This window comes from Crotalus tigris, unplaced genomic scaffold (genome assembly GCF_016545835.1).
Source record: "Crotalus tigris isolate CLP2741 ecotype Arizona unplaced genomic scaffold, ASM1654583v1 scf7180000017940.1788314, whole genome shotgun sequence".
NCBI classification, from domain to species: Eukaryota; Metazoa; Chordata; class Lepidosauria; order Squamata; family Viperidae; genus Crotalus; species Crotalus tigris.
The window spans coordinates 1,698,560-1,723,394 of NW_024096732.1; the positions used below are offsets into that span (position 1 = coordinate 1,698,560).

The 24,835-nt window shown below is 45.6% G+C and overlaps 3 protein-coding genes across 3 annotated transcripts; 2 read left to right on the plus strand and 1 right to left on the minus strand.

The window, feature by feature from the left end:
* Positions 1–5,155: 5,155 nt before the first annotated feature.
* On the minus strand, positions 5,156–13,935 carry FAM78A (family with sequence similarity 78 member A). The gene is made up of 3 exons (XM_039345172.1): positions 13,496–13,935; positions 11,336–12,138; positions 5,156–6,062 (listed from the first exon to the last, which is right to left on the minus strand). Exons 2-3 carry the CDS (start codon positions 11,671–11,673, stop codon positions 5,534–5,536), a joined length of 867 nt encoding a protein of 288 aa, XP_039201106.1. The 5' UTR covers positions 11,674–12,138; positions 13,496–13,935; the 3' UTR covers positions 5,156–5,533.
* LOC120308593 (basic proline-rich protein-like) lies at positions 13,808–15,107 on the plus strand (the record flags this gene model as incomplete). The annotated part of the gene is made up of 2 exons (XM_039344848.1): positions 13,808–14,605; positions 14,943–15,107. Coding segments are annotated over 2 exons (963 nt in total), but the record flags the coding sequence as incomplete, so codon positions are not given.
* Positions 15,108–18,268: 3,161 nt separating this feature from the next.
* PLPP7 (phospholipid phosphatase 7 (inactive)) lies at positions 18,269–24,540 on the plus strand. The gene is made up of 2 exons (XM_039345173.1): positions 18,269–18,981; positions 23,382–24,540. Exons 1-2 carry the CDS (start codon positions 18,531–18,533, stop codon positions 23,744–23,746), a joined length of 816 nt encoding a protein of 271 aa, XP_039201107.1. The 5' UTR covers positions 18,269–18,530; the 3' UTR covers positions 23,747–24,540.
* The last annotated feature ends 295 nt before the right edge of the window (positions 24,541–24,835 follow it).

A 24,835-nucleotide genomic window follows, 5' to 3' on the forward strand; every position in this document is an offset into this window, starting at 1 on the left:
GAATACAGATGGTCCTTGAGTTACGACTGCATTTGGGATCAGCAAAAACGTCTTCAAGGAAAAACAAAATCCAGTTGCCTCCTGAAAAAGCATCTTTGGGACAACCATGACCTGGATGACTGAGAACCTCCATAGACATCTTCCATCTGTGGGTTGATTAAACAACATCAGTCCTGTTCCATTTCTTGATCTCAATTTGTGTTGGTCAGAAGCTGCCCTCAAACGCCAGATGGAGAAGAACTCGGCTGAGGTCCACTAGTATGGCATCTGTCCCCAGGAACGAGACTCAAGCAGAAGATGGCAGCCCTGTTCTCCAAAGTTGGTCTGCCAAGCTTGAGATGTTATTGCTGTAGACCTTGAAAAACATTGACAGGTTGAATCATTGTGCTTCAACCAAAACATGATTTGACTTCTGCTGATTTTTAGGGCAGCCAGCCACCATGGAAACCATAGCTTGTTAGTGGTTTGCTGGTTGAAGTGTACCTAAAGGAAATCAACCCTGATTGTTCTTTGGAAGGACAGATCCTGAAGCCAAAGCTGAAATATTTTGGCCACCAAAGGAGAAGAGAGGACTCACTGGAGAAGACGCTCATATTGGGAAAGGGAAGGCAAGAGGGGAAGTAGACAGCAGAGGAGGAGATGGTTAGATAGGGTCATTAACGCAACAAGCGTGGATTTGGACAAACCAGGAGACAGTGGAGGACGGAGGCCTGGCATGCTGTGGTCCATGGGGTCACAAAGAGTTGGACACAACTGAGTGACTGGACAACACCCTCAAGCATTCGCTTTATTTGAAGGTCTTAATTCCTGAAGCATGGATTGAAGTCGGTTCTTCCTAAGATTAAGAACCAAGCAAAAAGATTCACAAGGAACCAGACCCAACTTAACAACTAAACAACAAAGCTGCAAGTGTGTCTAGAACCTGATGCCCGAACAAAATGGCATCTTGACTTTCAGACCCTTTGAGTGCTTCTCACTGACCCACAAAGATGGAAGGAGGACCAGAGGATAAAGCAGAAGAAACAATGCAAGCATTTGTCAACTACCTTCTCTTGGTCTATTTGGATCCTTTGTCCTAGTTTTCGATCCTTTCATCCGGGCTTCTCTGAACTCTTAACATCCCAGAGGAGCCGGTGTTATCTGGCAGTTGTCAACAGCAGCTGAGACGGGGGGGGGGGGCGGTTGTGTGATGAAACCCTGGCACCAACGTCTTGTGTGGGCCTTCGTCATGGTGTCATAAATAGACCTGTGCTCTAGCCCAGATGGTTGACTTTCCAGATGCCATGCATTGTTGGCTGAGCCTTGCAACAGGTTTCAGCTGCAGAGAAGATCCCGGTCCTCCGTGCAAATATCTCCAAGCTGAGCTCCTACAGGTGCAACATAGATAGATGTTGGCCTAAAGCCTTAATCAAGCCACATACTATCCAGACATCTTTTTCCGGGATGTCCCCTTGAACATCAAATGATGTTGACTTGAGTTGAATGTGAAAGGGGCCAGTCTTTGTTTAATAACCATGTGAAGTTACAACGGGGACTTACGACCATTTTTCACACCTACAGCCCTTGGTCACGTGATCAAATTTCAGCATTTACTTACGCTGATTGCAGTTCCTGGGCTCCTGTGATCCCCTTTTGCGATAAGCAAAGTCAACGGGGAAGCAGATTTACCGTACAAAAGTGTTGCTAACTTTACAACTGCAGGGATTCGCTTAGCAACTGTGGTGAAAATGGTCATAAAATGAGGCAAAACTCACTTAACAAATGTCTCAGCCGCAGAAGTTGGGCTCAATTGTCATAAGTTGAGAACTAGTGTTATTTGATATATTTTTTTCCACTTCCATGTCTCCCTCCCTCCTTATTTTTCGGCTTTTCATAAGAACCAAGAGCCCAAATAAATTCACGTCAGTCCATTTCTCTGTTGGAAAAAAAACCTGCTGCTTTATTTTTCTTTTCTTTTTTTTTCATTTTAAACATTCCTCTTTTTTTTTTAAATTTCCCTAAAAGCAGAAGTGTTCCTTTTTCACCTTGATCTCTTTATTAATAATAATTATTATTATTTCGACATCTCTTTTTAAGTGCCCATTCCTGGTACTTAAAAAACACACACACACACACATACAGAGTAAATTCACAGTATTTTTGCAAAAAAAAAAAAAATTCTTATTGCTGAATCAAAATCCAGGCAGAAGGTTGATTGTAGAAGTGGTTAGGGCCGGTCCCGTCCTTCCTCAAGAGATTTAATTTCTTCTTGAGGAAATAGCTCCCCCTTTTCCATAACCTCCACCTAAATTCTTTGGCCCTTGTCTCCCCTTTTTGCGTGTGTGTGTGTGAACTGGTACCTAGGGGATGCTCAACCCCAAATTGGAAACTATTCACAGTGATACAGTGAGAAAGCAAAGCATTTTGGATCACTCTTGCCCAGGAGAACAAACAAGGTTGAACCTTATCTACCAGAGTTCCTCAAAGGTGTGGACTTGACGATGTGTGGACTTCCACTCCCAGAATTCTCCAGCCATCCTGTTTTAAGAGGCGGGGGGAGGCCCATCAGACCAAGCCAACCATTTGTAATTTTCAGAGGAGAAGATCAGCCTCTGCTTCCTGAACTTTGCACTCCCCTATAGAAGTTGGAGAAGGCAACTGTTTGGATTCTGTCATGTTCTGAAGAACCAACTTTTTTTAGGAAGGAAACCATGGTGAGAAACATCTCCATCGTTTCCCTGCAGCTCCCATCAGGCTAACCGGCTGTGGCTGATGTCAGCTGGCGTCTCCCAGGAGGAACACCTCAGATGTCCTACTGCTGGTCTTCAGTGGTGGCCATCACCAACACTGTACATCAGACCCTTACAAGAAGATTTGGCTGGGTGTTGAAACTCCTTACATGAAACCAGTTATGAGCAAGACAGACCGAGCTTGGAAGAATAAACTTAGTATTCAGTGCACCTAAAGTAGACAGAAGTTTCTAAACAAGCACAGAAGTGGTCTTCAAGTATCTAAACTAGGATCCAAGGATGGAGAAGACAACGATTCGGAATTGTTTCAGAAGACAGAACAAGAAGTTGTGAGAGTTTAAGTCACAAGGGAGATGTTTGGGGCTGGACATCAGCAGGTAAGTCCTACCAGGAGATGTTCACTAATGGAACTGAGGTCTCAAGAACTGGAAAAGCAGATCCTCCAAGATCCCTCCCAAGCTTGATCTTCAAATTTAGAGTTGGAAATGGGGAGAAAATGGAAGAGCAGAGCTGCACTGGATTTTTTTAAAGTGAGTTGTGGCAACCTGGCACAGCCTTTCGTGCAATGATCTTTCAACTGTGGGATCCTTGGTGTTCTCTAAACTGGATTGTTTTTTTACAGACATTTCATTACCCAACTAGGTAACATCCTCAGGGCTAGTGAGCGTGGCTTGCTCCCTGTTTATATACAGTAACTCTGAGCTGGGTTGTTTTCTTGCAGACGTTTCATTACCAAATTAAGTAATATTATCAGTGCGAGCTGGTCTTTAAACTTCCCTGGTGTCTTTACCAAAAAAAGGGTCACTTCTGGCTGCTACAATATTGTCTCTCCTCTCTCAGGCAGGTTTTGTGCAGAAACAGCAAGGCAAAGAGCCAGCTAAATTCCTTTTTTTTTTCTTTAAAGAAGGCACCTACCCTATCTTACTCTTTTTTAAAAAAATAAATAGAAAACCCGCAAGATGGAGAACACGTTCCCTCCTTCTCTTTGAAAGCTAAAACAGAATTCAATTGCTGTTGCTAGGCTGTTCTTTCAGAATCAACTTTCTAGAACAGGAAAGGTGGATTTGGGGGGAGGGATGGGCTAAAAGTCATGCCCAGCCCAGCTCTCTTATCTAGCTAGAGATATTTACTTGCCCCCAAAGTGGACCTTCTCAAACTCCCAAGGCAAAGGAACAAGAACCCAAGCTTAAACTGATGTTTCTGCTTTATACTAATTTTTTTGTACGCTAGCTTCTGTCCCTGTGCTCTTTTCCTCGGCAAAGGAAAATATTCTGTATATTTCTGTGTTTGCAGGTTTGCATTGATCATTACCCTACTTTCTACTTGGGCACCGTGAGCGGTAAACTATCTTTTAATCTTTCTGAGTCCTGGATCTTCGTTCTCCTAACCAACATATCGTGGAGAGGCTTTCAACATTGATTCCCTCCCCTTATTTTTCTTTCTTTTTCCCTTTTTCTAATAAAAAAATAGGGCTCTTTTGCTCTGTGCATATCCAAAGAGAAGATCTTGGCTGTGCTTGACATGAAGCTGTAAAATGGGGGAATTTCTAAACAGAAATCTTTTAATTAAAGAGGAAGAAGTTCCCCTTAATCAAAATGGAAGTGTCAATGTGAAGCTGTAAAATGGGGAATTCTAAACAGGAATCTTTTAATTAAAGAGGAAGAAGTCCTCCTTAAAGAAAATGAAAGTGTCAATGTGGTTTTTAGAAAAACATCAGAGAAAAAATAAATAGGAAAAGATCACCAAAACTACTGGAATCGAACCAGCATTCGAATTGTCAGCATTCATAGGACACACTAAATCAACAATGAGATGAGCGAGTGTAGAAAGGACCTGGTTTTCTGCAGCAGGCAGAAATTCAAAAGATGCAGTTTAGGATGAAATGAGCTCAACCAGAGTTGTTTCAGCCTTTTTTCAATTCCAGAACAGAAAGAGAAATTGGGGGTGGAGGTGTCCTCTCGGACAATTCCTGTCACCCTTACAGTAAAGCTTCCGCCACACACATTAAAAACAAAAAGAGAACACAATTACTTGCTATTTCCCCCCACACACACCAGGCTCATAGGGACCTGAGTGCAGATTAAGGCAAATGTTTGGCAACGCAAAGCAAACGTCTACCTAAGGCCGCACAACTTGGCTTTTAGAAAAAAAAAAACCAAAAATGGAACAGGCACCACTCTCAACCCATCATCCATGCCCACATCCACGGAAATGCATACTCCACGTTCTTTGCAACACTAACTCAGGTGCATTCATTTACCCTTCCTTTCTTCCTTCCTTCCCTCCTTCCTTCCTTCCTTCCTTCCTCCCTCCCTCCCTCCCTCCCTCCTTTTTTTCTTTCTTCCTTCTCTCTCTTCCTCTCTTCCTTCCCCTCCTTTTTTCTTTCCTTCCTTCCTTCCAACTAATGCCCCCCACCCCTCTTTTCTCCCCCTCCTCCAAATAAAATTCCCTTTTCTTTTTCTGTAAGCGGTCCGAGTTAAGTCCACCAGACAGAACATCAGATCACCACCAAAGGGAGGAAAAAGCGAATTTTTAAAAGTAGAGCGGGCATTGGGAATTAGACAGCCCGTGCCCCTCCTCCCCCCCCCACACACACCAGGCTTGAAGGGAGTCCTTAAGTTGAGTTTGGCAAGCACAGTGAGATCCGTTCTGATGGGACAAGGCAGAATGGCTGCATTTTGTTTTTTTGATAAATGAGTTTAAAAGTGCACCTCTGTTTTTGCTGATTTTTTCTCTCTCTCTCTCTTAAATACGAAGTGTTTCTCTCTTTGTTTTCGTTCCTCTGTCCCACCCCGTTTTGCCCATTACCGATGCTTTGGGGGTATCACCACTAGGGGGCGCCCGTCTACGGGCCTCCACATGAGGACTTGGGCATCGTTGGCGTTGGGTTTTACCAGGGCACTAGGTGGTATTGGCTCGTTCTTGCTCAGGATCTGGGGCTGTTCCTGAGCAGAGGGTTCCCTCAGCCTGGCCCGGCGCCCGAGAGGTTTGCTGGGCTCCACATCAATGGCCAGTTTCATCCGCCACTTGATAGTCTGCAGGATGACCATCTCGTTGGTGGTGATGTTGGTGGCCACCAGCCACGTGGTGAAGCTCTGGTCCCGGTGGATGCACGTCAGCTTGGGCACATTGCTGTCACTCACGGGGACAGCCCAGGTGACGCTGGGGTAGAAGTTGTCATTCATGCTGATGGTGAACTTGGCTTCTTTCTTGGTAGGACCTACGATGGTGCACGTCTCCGTGGTGTTCCCGTACCAGGGGTAGTTGACGCCATCGGAGTCACTGATGGCTTGAATCTTGCCCTCCAGGAGATCCGGAAGTTCCCAGCTTGACCTGGGTGGAAATATGAGAAAGAAGGACCAGCATGAAGAAGGCAGAAGAAGACAACTAAATTGGGTTAAAGAAGACAGCATGAAGAAGACAGCTAAACTGGGTTAAAGAAGACAGCATGAAGAAGACAGAAGAAGACAACTAAACTAGGTTAAAGAAGACAGCATGAAGAAGACAGAAGAAGACAGCTAAACTGGGTTAAAGAAGACAGCATGAAGAAGACAGAAGACAACTAAACTGGATCCAACAGACCTTCATTTCTGGGAACGAAAAACAAGGTGCACATTTTTTAATCATTCTCCACAGATAGTCCTCCACTTGCCATCATTTTTAACAGCACTGCAAAAAGGACTTTTTTTTCACACTTATGCCATTGCAGCGTCCCTGTGGTCATGGGTTCAAGATTCTGACGCTTGGAAACTGACTCATATTTATGGCGGTCGCAGTGTCCCTGGGTCACGGGATCCTCTTTTATGACCTTCTGACAAGCAAAGTCAACGGGGGAAGCCAGGTTCACTTAACAACCGTATTGCTAGCTTAACAACTGCAGTGATTGCTTTAACCACTGTGGCAGGAGAGGCCACCAAATGGGGGAAAATTCATTTAAGTGACTCGCTTAGCGGCAGAAATGTTGGGCTCAATTGTGGCCATATGTGGAGAGCTACCCCTGCTACAATTTGCTTCAAAGGACAAAGTCTTTGAAACTGAAGATGAATGAGGGCTACCTTAATCAGTGTTTCTCAACCGTGGCAACTGTAAGACACATGAACTTCAACGCCCAGAATCCTCAGCCAGCAGTGGAGAATTCTGGGAGTTGAAGTCTACCTGTCTTAGATGAGAAACACTGATCTTGACCAACACTCATTGGCTAATGTCAGACGCTGTCCTAAGCGTATAGTTTATGTAGCTTTGCCTTGAGTGGACGGAGCAAAACCAGCAATTGTGGTTTATTCAGCAAACTACAGTCAAATAAACCATAGCCTGCGGTGACTGAGAGACTAATCTTCTCAGCCTCCCTAATCTTCTTTAACAGCCATCCAAATGGGTGGCGGAAAGCCAAGGGATGCGTCTTGCAAAGGAGCCATTCTTTGTTCATCATCACAACCTCAGAAATAGCTTCCTAGATGACTAAACACCAGACTTCCATTTATTTTAAAGGATAATGGTTTACAAAAGCTTTACCACATACATGCCCCTGGTTGCAAGTGACATTTGAGACTGGACTGAAAAAGTAATGTATTGGGAGCCCCCCCCCCAGTCTGGACCCCCATTTTACATTTTCAACTCACAACACAATTGGGACCAGGAAGTTTGCAATTGCCCTCATAGTTTGCTGGCAAGGTGGGGTGGGGAAAAACCTCAAGAAAAGGCTTTGCAAATTCGGAAACTCCCCTAGTGCTGCACCTCTTGAACCAAACTAAGTTTGAAATTGAGGTTCTCTTCCTGTTTCGCTTCCTGCCTGCAATCTGTGGAGATCTCTTTTTAGATTCGTAGCAGGGCTGCCCAGTTTCCTGCAAAGCGCCAACCGATCCCACGGCTCACCGTCTTTCAGTTCAGCATTTATCTATTTATTTGTCTAACCTTCTTTGCAAAGCCAACCCCACCCCATGTTTGGAAAATCATGGTTTACTGCAGCTTCGCTGACTTGTCAATCCAACCAATCAACTGAGCTTTATTGAATAAGCATTGTTTAATCAAAGCATGAAATTATAAAAAAAAAACAGGTTAGAGATAGATTGTAGAAAAATCTATCAATGCAGTTGCTAGGAATCAAAAAATGAATCTGATGGCATATAATCAATCAGCCAAACTGGGATATGATGCAGTAGGAACACCGGACCACTGTTGAATCATTATTTTTTAGAAGAGTTAAATAAAAAACAAATGTACACATTATATACACACACACTATGTTTTATAAAACTTATAAACTATACACACACAATAGACAACCCGTGAGTTGTTGAGTCATTATTTCAGAATTATTCCCTTATCTAAACAGAGAAACAGAATAATTATGACTGGGCATTAAAAAAAAAACGGACATGGGAGCAATTTCTGACTTCCCACTGTCTTCCCCATTGACTTCCCTTATAGGATGCTGGCAGGGAGCAACCTGTACATTGCTTTGAAAATCGCTCTGCTGTGATTCAGCGTTTTGCCCAACTGAAGGTTACAAACAATTAAACACACTTCAAGAAGGATAGATGAAGAACACTCTTCAAGAGGATAGATGGCACAGAGAGAGAGAGAGAGAGAGAGAGAGGTGAATGGATGGATGGATGGATGGATGGAGATAGATACTGTTCATGTTTGTGTCTGTGTGTATGTATGTGTGTGTCAAAAAGAGAGGGTTTATTTCCAAGGCAGAAGTTTTCGTGACCTACCGCAAGCAACCTGCTAAATAAATAAAAGAAATGCCGAATGAATAAGTAACTACTCTGTGCATCTAAGGTGCGGCTCACGAAGGCTGATGCCTTTCGGTCCAGCGTCTTAGTTCAGGGAAGGTGCGATGATCAACCTAACCAGCCTTCTTCCTCCTAGCATGTTCCCAATGCAAATTCTCCCCTGCAAGATGACTTTCTTGGCCTGCAATAATGCTCAATTGTTTGCCGCCAGGAAATCAAGCCAACATTAGCTGCCTCCAACCAGGAGTATCCTGGGTTTATTTCACCCCAGGCTGCAACGAAAACAGCTGGGCCTGTCCCACCAACTTTTATAAGCCCTGGCAGATCCTCCCAGCCATTTGCAAGTCCACTTCCTTTGTGCCTGCACGAACATCTGCGGAAATAAAACCCCCTTGGCTGGTCTGCTATCTTCCAAACTCATCTGTTTCTGCAAATTTAGGAAGCCTCTTTGACTCAGGAAATGGGGGTCTTCCAGGCTGAAGGCTCAGCTCCCAACCGAGCCGGTTAGGGATGTGAATGACCCTTTGGAGACCTTTGATCGAGGGGCCAGGAAGAAGATGGTGTGGACCTCCTGGATAATTATTCTGGTATTTCCCCCAGGATGTGTGCAACTCCAAACAAGAATCCATAGGCAACACACGGCCACTTCCATAGCTCCCGACGGATGGGCAGCCACAACTCCAAGGTTATTTCAAGTTATATCCTGTCTTTTTCTCCCTCGTTCACACAGGCAGTCCTCGGCTTACGACCACAACCGAGCCCAACGTTTATCTTGCAAGACATTTGTCAAATGAGCTTTGCCCCAATTCTTACGGCCTTTCCCACCACACTTGCTGAGGGAATCGCTGCTGCCGTTAATTTAGCAAGATGGTCGTTAAGCAGATTTTGGCTTCCCCCACTGACTTTGCACAAGGGACACACTCCCCCAGGACGCTGCAATGGTCATAAATACGAGTCAGCTGCCAAGTCTCTGAATTTTGATCACGTGACCCTTGGGGATGCTGCCACGGTCGTAACTGTGAAAATCGGTGACAAATCACTTTTTTCAGATGTTGTAACTTTGAACTGTCACTAAATGGTAGGTATAGGTAGTCCTCGACTTATATCCATTTTTTCTGTGGCTCCTCTCTTCGATCAGTTTCCATCCGTTGCTTCTTGTCCTGCCTTCAGGGGCTTTGGAGAATAGGTTGACCCCCTCCTCTTCATTGTAGCAGCCCCTCAAACATTGGAAGGCTGCTATCACATCCCCCCTGGTCCTTCTCTTCTTTATATGTTTTAGCCTCCCCTCATCATCTTGTTTGCTCTTCTCTGCGCTCTTTTTTTAAAGTTTCAGTCTCTCTCTTTTTTTTTTTAACAAGGCCAGAATGAAATAGAAAAAAAAGCCCTAATCTTCTTCCGCAGATGGCTGTTTCTTTCTAACGCCTGCTGTTTTTAACTTCCCTTTCTGCTCTTGCGCTGGTTCAGACTGGGCTACTCAGAGCAAGCTTCCCGTTTTACTTCCTCTGTTAACAGACAGGCAGGTGTCGGGGGTTCGAGCAGCCCTGCGCATTCCATAGTAGCTAACTATGGTTGAGCTTCAGACACTCTTGAGTTGAAAGCCTAGATAAGGCTGGAAAAGTGCCCCCCCGGGGCTCTGAGGTCAATGATAAGGCATTTCCTACATCCCAGGGCGATTTAATACCAGAGCTGGCTTTGAGTGCCATACGTTCAACCTCAGCCAAGTCCAATTCTGGTCACCATGCATACAAAAAAGATGCTGAGACCTTAGAAAGAGTGCAGAGAAGAGCAACAAAATTGATAAAGGGTCTGAGGGCTAAACCCTGTATTGAATGAAAGAGGCAGCTGATTATGGCTAGTCTAACGAAGGGAGGGGTTAGATGTGATATGATACCCAGGAGGATGACATGAGCAGGGGGTTGGACTAGAAGACCTCCAAGGTCCCTTCCAGCTCTATTCTATTCTAGCCTTTTCAAGGACTTCCAGAGACCTTGCTGCCTTTTTATTGTTGTTGTTGTTGTTGTTGTTACCCCTTTTCAGTACTTGAGGAACTGTCACAAAGAAGAGGGTGGGGTCAACCTATTCTCCAAAGGATAAGATGGCAGGACAAGAAGTAATGGATGGAAACTTATCAAAGAGGAGTAAGGAGAATTCTATTAATTCCGCAATTAACCAGTGGAACTCCTTGCCTCCAGAAGTTGTGGGTGCTCCATCACTGGAGGTTTTCAAGAAGAAATTGGATAGCTATTTGTTCAGAATGGTACAGGGTCTCCTGCTTGAGCAGGGGGTTGGACTAGAAGACCTCCAAGGTCCCTAACAGCCTTACGATTCTCTACAGAATTTATATTTATGACCAGAGGTTTCGTGTGTTAAACTGAGAGGAAGTTAACAGGACGAAATGCTGATGGGCGCAAAACTCTGTCCCCGCCCCCACTCTCTTTTCCACACACTAAGACTACGTAGTCTGGGGTTGCACAATACACCAACCCAATGTTTCTCAACAATTGGGCAACTGGAAGAGGGGTGGGCTCTTACAATTCCCCAACTAGCATGCTTTAGGATGCATAAACTTTAAGGGCCTGAATTCCTAGCATGCTAGGTGCAGATTTAAGGGAGTTGAGAGTCCATGCATCTTAAAGCATGCTAGCTCGGAAATCCTGGGAGTTGAAGTCCCCCCATCTTAAAACATGTTGGCTGGGGAATTCTGGGAGTTGAAATCCACTCATCTTAAAATTGCCCAGGTGGAGAAACACTGCACTACCCCTTAAATAAACCACAAATTATATCCTGCGAAACGCATAGAGAAGCAGCCTGGCTTGCAACGACGCTAGTCCACCCAACCGTGGACGCCCCCCCAAAATGGTCACTTACATGCCATGATCGCCATAGTAGTTATAAAACTCCATGTGACTGCAAGCCTGTATCCAGCCTACAATCCAGGTCTCCTTTTTGGGCACTGGAGGCAACAGGACTTGAGCCGAAGCGCGGAAATGTGGGGTGCGGTATCTCAACACCACGTTGGATGACTCGTCGATGTTGGTGGGGATGGGGTCAATGGACGTCTTGACCTCCAGGACGGTGATGCTTTCCCGAAATCCTTTCGCCTTGCAGCTGATGCTCTGGATGCAGCCCATGGCCCAAAGTACCAGCACAATTGCCAGGAGGCACCAACAATCTTCTTCATCGGTCAATTCAAAACTGATATCCATAGGATAGAAGACACATTCTCAGTAGTTAACCAGTTTATGGCAGGCTGAATAAATCAATTTTTTTTTTTTTTTTTTTTTGCCCTAGAGGCCTTCTAGGGCTAAAGTTCTCTGTGCCACTGAGTCAGGATCGGTTAAATCCACTGCTTTCGCTCCAAAGCAAGACGATGCAAGTCCAATCATCCACTTTTGCTTGGTTGTTTTTTTGGTTTTTTGGAAAGACCGTTTCCAGCTGACTTGGATTCCCTGATCGGTGAGTTACAATCAAAAGTCAACTGGCCTTATATTTGCTTTGATATATTTCTTTGGGTTTTCCCCCCCCCCCCTCTTCTGTTTTTAATCTTTTAAAACAAGATGAAGGCGAAGTCTATGCGAAGAATAAATGCATCTCTTTCATATGTGGGCTCTAGCTTCTTGGTGACAGCGTCAAGTTTTCACTTCCTGATGGAAATTCATTCATAACTTCCCCTTCGCGAGAGCGAGAGAGAGAGAGAAAAAAAAAACAGTTTTGTATTTGAAACAGCCAAAGGAATTTTTCAAACATTGTCCGAACAAAAGCCCAGTCTGATATATTTAACCCATAATCTCTTATTTTATCCCCTTTTTTAGCTATTTAAAAAAATAATTGCCCAGGTTTAATAGAAAAAAGCACCATTCAAAAATCGCTTAGTAAACAGTCCCAGTTTTCTGGTCTTGCAGATTTATTTATTACAAAATTTATATGCTGCCCATCTCACCAAGCGGCAACTCTAGGCAGCTTACCACACGTAAAAGGAACAGAATAGAAGCTGAAAGCATTATATGGATAAAAATTAGCATTCAAGCGAATTAAATAAAAATGAAATTGAATAAAGTTTGCTCTGTTTTGTAGCTGTAATGGAAAATCAGAGATGAGCTCCAAGTGGAAATATTAGGAAATATATATCAGCATGCAGTACCTACTTCCTGGCTTCAGAGTTGCCTGAACCATGAAATAGATGAAATAGATAGATAGATAGATAGATAGATAGATAGATAGATAGATAGATAGATAGATAGATAGATAGATAGATAGATAGATAGATAAGTAGGTAGGTAGGTAGGTAGGTAGGTAGGTAGGTAGGTCGGTAAGTAGATAGGGTGGATGGATGGATGGATGGATGGATGGATGGATGGATGGATGGATGGATGGATGGATGGATGGATGGAGAGAGAGAGAAAAGAAAGGACAAATGATGGATGATGAGAGACAGAGATTTGGGCCACAATAAAGGCTGCTAAAACTTACAAGAGTTTTAATGATCCAAAGTCCAGTTTTGTCTTTCAAAATCTGTCAGTACAATCTGCACTAGTTTTCAAGGTGGGTTACAATTTGTGGTTTTGCTGTAACAGTCCAGCTTGCAGTTACTGTTTTAGAAATAAGCCGTCTTACTGAGGCCAATCAAGAATTCCTCTTGATGCCTCCTAAGAGTTCTTAAGTTAATAGACACATCTGTCCTTCCTTCCTTCCTTCCGCTTGTAGATTTCTTTAGTCACATCCGCCAAAGGGAACGAAGGACAAAAACAAGAGAATGGAAGCAAGACGTGTCCCTGTCAGAGCTATTAATTTGGAACTGAGCTTACTTCTGACCCAGGATAGTATCTTGGCAGAGTCTGAATTCTTGGGCAGGAATATTGTTAATAATCGTATTAACCATCTCCTTCTTTCACCTTTTTCAGAGATTCTAATACATCCAGCTTTTCACTAAGTCCTAATCACGGGGGACAATTCCACCCCCACCCCCACCCCAAAAAGCATTGAAATCGCCTGTCATATAATTTTTTTCCCCAATCAGGAGCTACACACCTAATCTCCCACGCTGTTGTCCTCCAAACGCGAAGCCGGGGTGTGCTGGAAGGCCAGGCAGAAAAAGTTCGGTTTCAACTTTTCTCTCGTGGGTTTTCTTTTCTTTTCTCTCGCCCCCTTCTCTCTTCCTCTCCGGCGGGTTCTTAATTTTTTTCTCGCCCCCCCTACTGTCTCTCTCTCTTTTTCTCCCCCCGCCCAAAAACCGGGTCTGAGGCTCCTGCGCTGGGTCCCCACTGTCGGCTGCAGGGCGCCCTAGTGTGTGCCCACCGCCGGCCGCGGCTTGCGCATCAATCGCGCCTTTGGTGACCGCGCGGCGCACCTCACAATCGCCGCCCGCGAGGTTCTCCCCCCGCGGAGGGGCCCCCACCTGAAAGAGGCGCGGGGGGAGAGGGGGGGAGGCGGCCCCGGCGGCCAACAGCCGTGCAGGGGCTCCTCTTCGGCGCCCCCTCCCCGGCGGCGCTTCCTTCTCGCCCTCCGTCTCCCGGCGCGTCTCCGCGTCCTTCCCACCCGGCCGACGCCGCAGCAGGGAAGCTGCAGCCGCCGCGCTCTTCCTCGCCTCCTCTTCCTCGCCGGCTCCAGCCTCTGCCTCGCCTGCCTGGTGCTGCTGCTGCTGCCTTGCAGCGTCTGGCCAGCCCCGCCGGCGGGGGGGCCAGGTGCAAGGAAGCGAGGCGCTGGCGAGGACCCGCGCGCCGGTGCGTCTCCTGCTCCTGCTCGCCTTGCGACCGCCTCTGCCGGCCGCGGAGAGGGTCCTTGGCGGCGCGGGGCGGGCAGCTCCTTGGCTCGGCTGGCTCGTCCCTCCGCTGCCCTTCATCCAGCCGCGAAGAGCCTCCTCCTCCTCCAGCTCCGGGGATCTCCCGACAGTCTCGCTCTGGCAAGCTTGCGCATCGCCCGCGCCGCTCTCCGCTGGGTTTCAAGGCTGCTGGAGAGGAGGAAGGCGCCCGGACAGGCAGGTCCTCTGCAGGGCGGCTGCCACCTTCCGGCCACCCCCCGCGGGGGGAGGAAGCAATGCCCCCTTCCTTCCCCAAGGAGCAACCCGCGCGTCTGGCTCCGGCTGGCTTGGATCCGCGCAAAGGCGGCGGCGCTCCGTCTTCTCAGCCGCGCGCTAGGCAGGTGCGCACCACAATCCTGGCGCCCGGTTGGCCTTGCCCTCGCCTTCTGCTGCTTCGGGAACAGGGAAACGGGCCAGCACCTTGGAGTCTGGCTCTTTTGCGCCCTGCTTGCGCGCCTCGCCCGCTTCTCTGCCTTCCTCCCCTAGGCAGACAGCGGGGCAAGGGGCGAGTAGCAGAGAAAGGCAAGGAGTCCGGGGCCCCCGGCTTCATGGGCTGCGCCGGAGACCAAACTTTTGCAAAAGAAAAAATTATCTATCTATCTATCTATCTATCTATCTATCTATCTATCTATCTATCTATCTATCTATCTATCTATCTATTTCCATCCATCCATCCAGACTACTTCGGCGCCTCGCAATGAGCAGGTTGTTTTATCCTTCTCGGCAACTCGATATGTACAGTCCGTCCTGAACGCCAACCCGGCGCCCCCCTCTGGGCTGTGCGTCCTAACGTGGAATCCCGAACAGACGGACGACCACCACCACCCCTTCCCCCTCTTCCTCCCTTCCCTCTCTCTCTCTCTCTCCCTCCCCCCCCCCTCTCCAAACTGCAGCACTTTTGAAAGCGCCAGGCAGTGTCTTTCAAGTTTAAGGAACGCTGGGTATTGTAGTTTTAATTACGCCTTCGGATTTCTCCCCCCCCCGTCCCCACCGCCCTTGTAGAATAAACCTTGTTATCTTCTTCTTCTTCTTCTTGTGACTGCGGATATGTGCAATCCGAGGTGCCTCTCCGAGTGGTGCTGGTGTGGGATTAAGAGAAGGCTGGGTCCTAGTGCCCCACAGTTGGCTGCATGACCTTGGCCCAATTCCACCTCTTGATGTACTGTTGGCAGAAAGCAAAGCAAGCTAAAAGGATTTTTTTTTCTCATGATTCAGAGTGACCTGCAATGATAGCTTAAGGTCTTCTGGATCTTGGCAATAAGCTGGTGTGGAGCACAGAAGCCAGGCTGGAATGTGGTGAATGAGATAAGACTCGTTCGGGAGACCTCTGCCTCTATCAGTGCAGATGCTACAGAGCACTTGCAAAACCCTCTGCCCACTCAAATGCAGGATGTGCAGGTATCTATCTTACCCCAGTTGGGCTCAGGCCAGGGGGCTTTGCTTCCCAGTCAGAATTACAGAATAGCAGAGCTGGAAGGGACCTTGGAGGTCTTTTAGTCCAGCCCCCTGCTGGATTATCCATCCAGTTATCCATCTACCCACCCAGTTATCTATCTATTTGTCTATCTATCTGTCTGTCTGTCTATCTATCTATCTATCTATCTATCTATCTATCTATCTATCTATCTATCTATCTATCTATCATCTATCTATCATCTATCTATCTATCTATCTATCTATCTATCTATCTATCTATCTATTTATCTATCTCCATCCAGTCATCCATCCACCCACCCACCCAGTTATCCATCCGTCCGTCCGTCCATCTATCTATCTATCTCAACATATAGACTGCTTTAGCTGGAAAGAACTTGAAACAACATACGCTCTAATCCCATGTAAAGATTATTTTATTTTATTTTATTTTATTTTATTTATTTTTATTTATTTTTATTTTATTTGTAATACAGCCGCCTGGAGATTACAGCTCTAACCCAAAATATGGAATTAGAACCTGTTTTTTTACAATCCTCTCTCTTCACACACACCCCCCCCCCTCCTTATCTTCCAACTCTACCAAGTAACTTGGTTTCAGGGGGCTGAAAGAAACCAGTTGGGGACTGTCAACCGCCTGGAATTTTGTATACTGGGAATTGTCCAAGGTGCTAAAATAGACTTGAGCCAGAGATCAGATTGCAGGACCAAAATAGCCCCCGAGCTGCAGTGTTGACAGCCTATCTCCGCCACCTTGGAAATCTGAACTGACAAGTGCAACAGCCAGACAAACCCAGTTTGCGTCTGCCTGTGTGTAGAACCAAGAACAAGCAAACAATGCTAAAAGAGGAACGCAACACCTTTGTTGCCGGCAGCTTCCAGATGCAGCCCAGAGTTTCCAAACTTGCGGTATTATTATGGATAGGATTACAGAATGACTTTCGGCCTCCAAGCAAAACAGGATGGTAAAATCTCACTCTTGAATTTTCCCCGTCAGGGTAATGTCTCAGCTGGACTACTGCAGTGAGATTTCTGTGGGGCAGCCCTTGGAGGTGGTTTGGAAATGTCAACCAGAAAGCCACAGCTGGGCCTTCGACTAAATGTTCGGCATTCATTTAGTAACCATTCAGAGTTACAGCGCCACTGAAAAAAAGGGGCTTAGGACCATTTTCCACACTTACAACTGTTGCAGTATCCCAAATGGTCACGTGATCAGAATTCAGACGCTCGGCAACTGACTTGTACTTATGACGGTTGCCGTGTCCCAGGGTCACGTGATCCCCTTGTGTGACCTTCTGACAAACCAAGTCAATGGGAAAGCCGGATTCATTTAACAACCTTGTTACTAACTTAACAACTGCAGTGATTCATGTAGCCACAGTAGCAAGAAAGGTCGTAAAACGAGGCATTGTTCATTCTGGAACTATGTTTCTCTCTCAGCCCAGATTATCTCTGAGCGTCGGGATGAAATCTGGGGTGGGAACAAATGGCCTGCAGGATGGAAAGTCAACAGGCAAGTCAATAAAAGAAATACATTCTCAGCTGCATCCATCCAAGCGGTTCACCTGCGTACGGAAACAGCCCTTTTCCTGGGTCCATGCAAAGCCCCAGACCACAAAGCCAATCCAGCAGACTGGGCTTCCACAATGCAGTCTCAAAATAGAACAAAAGAAAAACAAGACACCTTTGCAATATCTGAATAAATTGTGCAGATGCAGTTTCTCGGCATTGACCTGAGCTGGTGAATTAATTGTGTGAACATAGTCCAAATGGGTCATCAGTTAATATCTGCACCTTGAAATCACAATGCTGCGTGGCAGATTCCTTCCTTCCTTCTTTTCCTTCTTTCCTTCATCCCTCCCTCCTCTTCTTCCTTTTTCCTTCCTTCCTTCCTTCCTTCCTTCCTTCCTTCCTTCCTTCCTTCCTTCCTTCCTTCCTTCCTTCCTTCCTGTCTCTCTCTCTCTCTTTCTCTCCTTTTCTTCACTGACAAAACTGCTTCTTGACAGCAAAAACCAGCAGATGAGATTTTTCCCATCAACCCTCCCCCTTTCCATTCATATTTAATTTAAAAGCTGCAATGGAAAGAACTCCCAAAAAAACCCCCCCAAAAAAACTCAAAGAGGGTAAAAAAAACCAACAACCAGCGGCTGCAAAAAACAACAACAACAAAAAAAAACAACCCTCTCTTCCCTTCTCCAGACCTTCATTCAGCTTGCTGTCAGCATAGGAAAGAATTCCCCGCCTGCCTACCCCAGCCAGCTTCTCTCCAACCCCCCTGGACTCCAGAACCCATCATCCCAGCCCTGCCAGCCTGGGAGGATGGGATCGGCAGCCCCTTGCGCCAAAAGGCACCAGGAGATGTAGGAAGTTGTGGGGGTGGGGTGGGGGGTGTTTGCATCCTTTATATCATCCCTTCCCCCCCCCAGAGAAGAAACAGCCAAAAAGTGGGAAGGGAGAGTCTAAAAGCAACCAAACCTTTGGGTTGACTGACTGCCCTCCTTCTACTCCTACCCATTGGATGCTCATGCCTTTCTCAGGTGCCAGACTGGCTAATTTGCCTGTCAATGATTCCCTACTCCTCTTATTCCCCTCCTCCTCTCTTTCCAAGCTTGGTGGGCTTGGAAAGTCAATGTTTATGGCCATCGGCGGGTTCCCCCTCCAGAGGCGTCTATATTTAGAGTTTGGGGCAGCTTCCCAGGCTTATGACTTTTGAGGAGGGGGGCGCCAAGGCTATCCCGGCCTTAAGCAGGAGAGAAGCAAGGGAGGGAGGGGGGGCTTGCTTTGCCGTCCACCTCCCCTCCACGGCTGAATTTTCAGAGACAACGTGCCACCATGCCAGCTGTTTCCAACCGAGCCAGGGCCCGGGAGAGGAACAATGTCTTGAACCGAACCGAGTTCCTCTCCCTCAACCAGCCCCTGAAAAGCGGCCAGGAGTCTCGGAGTCTCCCCCGCAGGCTGAACAGCCAAGGAGGCCCTGCCCCGGCCCAGAGCGAGGGGTCCAAGGAGCAGCGCCCGTCTCAGCCGCTGCCGGAAGAAGACTGCATGCAGCTGAACCCCACTTTCAAAGGCATCGCCTACAATTCCTTGCTGGCCATTGACATCTCCTTCTCCAAATGGCTGGGGGTCTGTGCCAGCAACGCTGCGGCCTGGGGCAATGCCCGCTCCATGGTCAACCTCATTGGCATCACTGGCCATGGCATCCCCTGGATCGGGGGCACCCTCATCTGCTTGGTCAAAAGCAACACTTTGGCTGGCCAGGAAGTTCTCCTGAACCTGCTCTTAGGTGAGTCATTTGTGCTTCTCTTCTCCTGGACCTTCCCCCCTTTTCTGCTCTGAACACCCCCCCGATTCCATAATTCTCCCTGTTTTCCTGCTACTCAATTAATCCTATAGAATGAAATTCCATAATTCTCCCTCTTTTCCCATTCTATCCCATTAATTCCACAATTCTCATTGTTTTCCCATTTATCCTACTCAATCCTATAGGTTGAAATTCCATAATCTTGTTTTCCTATCTATCCTACTCAGTTAAACAATGAGAGTCTGTGTTTTTCTCTGTTTTCCTATTTATTTTACCCAATTAGTCCTATACTATGAGATTCCATAATCTCGTTGTTTTCCTATTTATCCTATACAATTAATCTGATACAGTGAGGGTCCTTGAGTCTCACTGTCCATAGTCCTCCTTGTTTTCCTATTTTCTTACTCCCTTATTTTCTTCTTCTTAACCCCGGCTGCATTGTTATTTTCTAACTCAGTCCTCCATCTGTGAAATGGGTATACTAATCAAACCCAATCCTCGGAAGCAGAGATCCCTAGCAAAGCCAGAAGAAAGCAAAGATTCATTCTGTAGTTCAATTCTGCTAGAGATCAAGAATTTCCCAGGGAATACGATGTTTGGGGAACAAACTCGCGTTTGTCTCCCACAATCCTGTACCTTCCAAATAAATCCATTCATAGGTCTCATCCGCAAGTAGGCCTGGCTGTGGAGGATCAAGGCAAGCTCCCAAAGCAGGTGGGAAAACATTGGTTTAAATACAGTTCAGGGCCACAGAAGCCCAAAATTCATTTTGTTGAAGGGAAAGTTGGTTTTTCGACATGTATTGATAGGGATAAGTCTATAGAACCTCCATTTTCAGGGACAGCATTCCAGATTCCATCACCTGCTTATTGTGCTAAGAAAGCCCATTGGATGTTCAGGCAGGCCTTGACTTAACGACTGTAATTAAGCCCAGAATTTCCATTGCTAAGCAAGGCAGTTCTTAAATGAATCATTGAGGTCATTATGGCTTCCCAGGATGGCGTCCTCCATTGACATGGCTTGTTAGAAGCCAGCTGAGAGGGTTACAAATAGTGATCACATGATCCTGGGACAGCACAACCATCATAAATACGAGCTAGTTAGCAAGCTAGTTTAATGTCTAGTTTAGTGAAGAGAAGGACGAGGGGGGACAGGATAGCAGCGTTCCAATATCTCAGGGGCTGCCCCGAAGAAGAGGCAGTCAAGCTATTCTCCAAAGCGCCTGAAGGCAGGACAAGAAGCAATGGGTGGAAACTAACCAAAGAGAGAAGCAACCTAGAACTAAGGAGAAACTTCCTGACAGTTAGAACAATTAACCAGTGGAACAACCTGCTTCCAGAAGCGGTGAATGCTCCAACATGGGAAGTTTTTAAGAAGAGACTGGACAGCCATTTGTCTGAAATGGTATAGGGTTTCCTGCCTGAGCAGGGGGCTGGACTAGATGACTTCTAAGGTCCCTTCCAACATTATTATTATTATTATTATTATTATTATTATTATTATTTGTCCAAAATTTTATTCATGTGACTGCGAGGATGCTCTGACGGTCCGGATGAAAACCGGTCATGAATGACTTTTTTCAGTGCCGTTGTAACTTTGAATGGTCACTAAATGAATGATTGTAAGCTGAGGACTTACCTCTGTTGTATCCACTCAGCTTCTACCTTTGAGTTCCATCTAAAGTTGACTTTACATTGAGTTCACTCAAATTATATGTCATGTTTCTTAATCACCCATCTCTCTCGGGAAGGACCAATAAAATCAAACTAGAACTCACCGTCTCCTGGTGCTTAGCCTGGTGCCTTAGCCCCCAGACCAAACTGCCTCTCTTATTATCTTCCAATTCTCCGTATTTTCTCCTTTATGACCCTGGAAAGGAAAATCCTCGGGGAGGGGGGGGGAAGGAATGGATAGTATCTTGGTGGGGAAAGGGTTTTGGAAATACCAAGGGGAGAGCATTCTGTTCTTGTGACTTGCCTCCCTAATCTAAACTGACACCGACGTGGTCAGAAAGATGGAGGGGGGGGGGGGGAAACAGTTGAATATTCAAGATGTTTCTTGAAAACAACTCAAGGCCTCAAAGGATGGGGAGAGAGTTTTTTGTTGCGAGATTTGAGGCCAGGTTGCTCAAAAAATAAATATCCTTCCATAGCTGGGCGACCTCGTCTATGAATATTTCAGAACATAGCTTGTTTATGTGTGTATGTCTCTGTTGTGTGTCTTTGAGCAATGTGTAAGAAGGCCTTTGACTCACCCTTCCTATCTTTAAAAAAAAAAAAGATAAGCCAGAGATCCTTGAAGGCTAGAGGTTGCAACCATTTTTTTGCCTGGGGTGACTAATGCTTTTCTAGCCAAGCACAATGTAAGTTGAAAATTTTCCCAGTAAGAAGTGCTATGTGGTTCACATCTCACTTTAAATGAACAAAGTGTTTCCTGTTTTGCAAAGAATTCTGTTTTGGTTCCGTTTGTATTTATAACAGCCTTCTGAGAAAACACACACACACAATCAAGGCTGTTTTTATATATGATAACTGCAGCAAAATTATCTGTGCAGAACTGTTTGGCAATACCTACAACGGAGGACTGACCGCAAAGATGACAAAATTTGCTGAAATGGCTAAACTGATTTGTCTGATCAGAAACAACACACCCACATTTATCAATGACTGGGAAGCCCTTTAGAACTTTTGGGTGAAAAAGAAAAGAAATAATAACGCAATTTATGATTTGGATGACTACACAGGATAGATTATAGAAAGAAGAGAGTCAGATGTAACACCCCCCCCCCGAGAGGGAGAAGTTAAAATATCAGTCTACTTATAATTGCTCCGAAGAAAATCGGAAGCCACTTCTTTCTATCTTTTCTTATGCCTTCTCTTTTCTAGTTTTCTTGTCCTTTTAGGCAGTTTTAGCTTTTTCTTTGACTTCTTCCTTTCTCTTTCTTCTTTTTCATTGGACTTTGCTTCGTACTAGTTCTCACCATTGTTCCTAAAAGCTTCAAAATGATAGAGAGATATGTCGATACAAATTAGATCGATAGATAAACAGACAAAAAGAAGTAGGCAGGTAAGTAGGTAGATGATAGATAGATAGATAGATAGATAGATAGATAGATAGATAGATAGATAGATAGATAGATAGATAGATAGATAGATAATACATTGGAGAAAGTGGATGGATGGATGGATGGATAGATGGATGGATGGATGGATGGATGGATGGATGGATGGATGGATGGATGGATGGAGATTAGAGAATGAGAGATTAGAGACGGATGGATGGATGGAATGATAGAGAGAGAGAGATTAGAGAAAGTGATAGATGAATGGAGAGTAGATAGATGGAGATTAGAGAGAAATGGATGGATGGATGATAGAGAGATTGATAGAGATTATAGATAGTTTGACAGATAAAAAAATCATATGAAGACACACATAACCCCTTCTGAAGGTTACCAGATAATAAACAAATAAAAAAGCAAACAAACAACTCTGTGAATGTCCCAAGAATTCTGTTTGGTCTCCCTCCCTCTCCGAGGGTTGTGATGCAAAGGGAACCATATCCTGAATCTGAGGAGGCTATTCTGGGTTCCCAGTAATTTCCAAATTGGAGTTGAACTGAGATTGCTCTGCAGGAAAGCAACTTATTTGCAACGTGATCTTTTCTTGGCACAAGTTTGCCTGGGCGAATGTTCCTGAAATCTGGGCAGAAGCCACACTAAAGTAGCTGGTTCAGATATACAAACTGTGTTTTTTTGCCTCAAGGACATGGCACTCAGGAGGAAGGGACAATCCTTGGCCAGATTGTGGCGTAACGCACAACTCTCGTTTTGGGCCAAGAGAGGTTGATGCCTTCTCCTTGATTTACCCAGAAGAATATTTTCTGCAGTGTGTTCATAAATCAGCTTTCTTTTTCTCGCATTTTGCCCTCCCGACTCCCAAGTTTTTAGTCAATTTTCTTTAGCAGTATGGTCTAGTGGTTGAGGCAACAGGCTAGAAACCAGGAGATGGTGAGTTCTAGTCCCGCCTTAGGAATGAAAGCCAGCTGGGTGACTTTACCAGGAGGCGCCAAATTGTATCTTAGACATGAATAGTGGCTGAGTGACTTGGAGCCAATCCCCTCATTGCATTAGGACGAACACATATTTTATTTAATTATGAAATTTATATTCATTAAATTGTATGTAATTATTAACTTTGTGCTCATGCCCCTTTTTCTCTTTCTTGCTCTCTTTCCTTCCTTCCTTCCTTCCTTCCTTCCTTCCTTCCTTCCTTCCTTCTTCCTTCCTTCCTTCCTTTCCTTTCTCTCTCTCTCTCTCTCTCTCTCCCCTTTCTTTTTCTTTCTTTGTCTTTCTCTTTCTCTCTTTCTCTCCCATCCTCTAGCTCTGCTCCTGGACATCATCGTTGTAGCCGGGTTACAGAAAATGGCCAAGCGGAAAGGTCCTTATGATGTCAGTCCGGGCATTTTGGACTATCTGACGATGGATGTCTATGCCTTCCCTTCTGGTCACGCCAGCCGAGCTGTGATGGTGTCCAAGTTCTTCCTCAACCATCTGGTTCTAGCTGTCCCTCTCCGTATCCTTCTTGTCCTTTGGGCCTTCTTAGTGGGACTCTCTCGGGTCATGGTGGGACGCCACCATGTCACCGATGTCCTGTCCGGGTTTGCCTTTGGTTACATCCAATTCCGATTGGTGGAGATTCTCTGGATGTCTTCCAACACGTGCCAGATGCTGATTTCTATGTGGTGAAGAGGAGTGATGACCTCAGCTTTCTTTCATTTTCTATTTGAAGACACAGACGAGGCCAGAGATATCTCCGAAAGGGTTTTACAAAGGAGCCACGAAGCTTGCTCTTTTGAGAGTTCTTCAAACTTCTTCTTAGAAGTTTGTTCTTCTGAGAGGTGGAGCTGAACCTCCTCATGAAGCTTAAGAGACCGTCCTGTCTCATGTAGCAACCTCATCTGGGAATCACTGAGACCGATTTTTGATTGATTGATTGATCTTTGGCTGCTTTTTCCGTGATTCCAACCAGAAAGCAAATCCAAGGGTCAAGGACAACATTGCTTTCTCTTGCTCTCTGGCTGTTGAGATATCTCCTAGCTCTCGCTTTTTAATCTGGGGACAATCGTAGAATTTAATGGCAGCTGAGAAATACAGGATGAGCTTCTTTGCCCAAGTTGAGGTGTCCACCATTTGTGCTGAGACTCTTGTTCTTGGACATCCCAGCTTCTCTGTCTTCTTTCCCAACTTGGACATCATCCAGATGGGTGAACTTCAGTTCCCAGAATTCTTTAGTCAGTACGATCACTTGCTAAGAATTGTGGGAGGTGAACAGCATTCTTCATAGTGTGGACTTCATCTCCCGGAATTCTCCACCAGCACCTGGTCAACACTGAGAATTCTGGGAACTCAAGGGCCCCCTCCAGAAAGGTGGGTTTCAGCTTCCAAGTTGTGAATTCTAGAAGATGAAATTAATGCATTTGGACAACCTACTACTATGGAGAAAAACTTACACCATGCCTTATAAATTATTGCTAATGACACAAGAGTGTTGTGTATCTCTTAGACATTTTTCCTTGTTTTGTTGCCTGTTTCCTAGCAGAGCAAAGTTCAGGAACCGTTAAGAGAGCCAAGATAGGGTGGTGGACTAAGGTGGCAATCATAATCCAGTTCAAAGCATCATTTGCCAAGTTTACAAGTCAGCAGCCAAGTTCACACCTACCATGGACCCCCCAGTGTAAACATTGATTTGCAAAATAACATGGCTGGATTCACCTATTGTGCAGAAGAGAAATCAAATCCACTAACCTATGATTTACAGTAATGTTCCCCAATCTT

What these genes read in the sequence shown, in the direction of transcription:
- FAM78A (XM_039345172.1), bottom strand. Translation starts at nt 11,673, where the DNA reads ATGGATATCAGTTTTGAATTGACCGATGAAGAAGATTGTTGGTGCCTC. An exon ending in TACTATGGCGATCATGGCAT is followed by an intron (nt 6,063 to 11,335) that starts GTAAGTGACCAT and finishes ATTTCCACCCAG; the next exon opens with GTCAAGCTGGGAACTTCCGG.
- PLPP7 (XM_039345173.1), top strand. Translation starts at nt 18,531, where the DNA reads ATGCCAGCTGTTTCCAACCGAGCCAGGGCCCGGGAGAGGAACAATGTC. An exon ending in TCTCCTGAACCTGCTCTTAG is followed by an intron (nt 18,982 to 23,381) that starts GTGAGTCATTTG and finishes CCCATCCTCTAG; the next exon opens with CTCTGCTCCTGGACATCATC.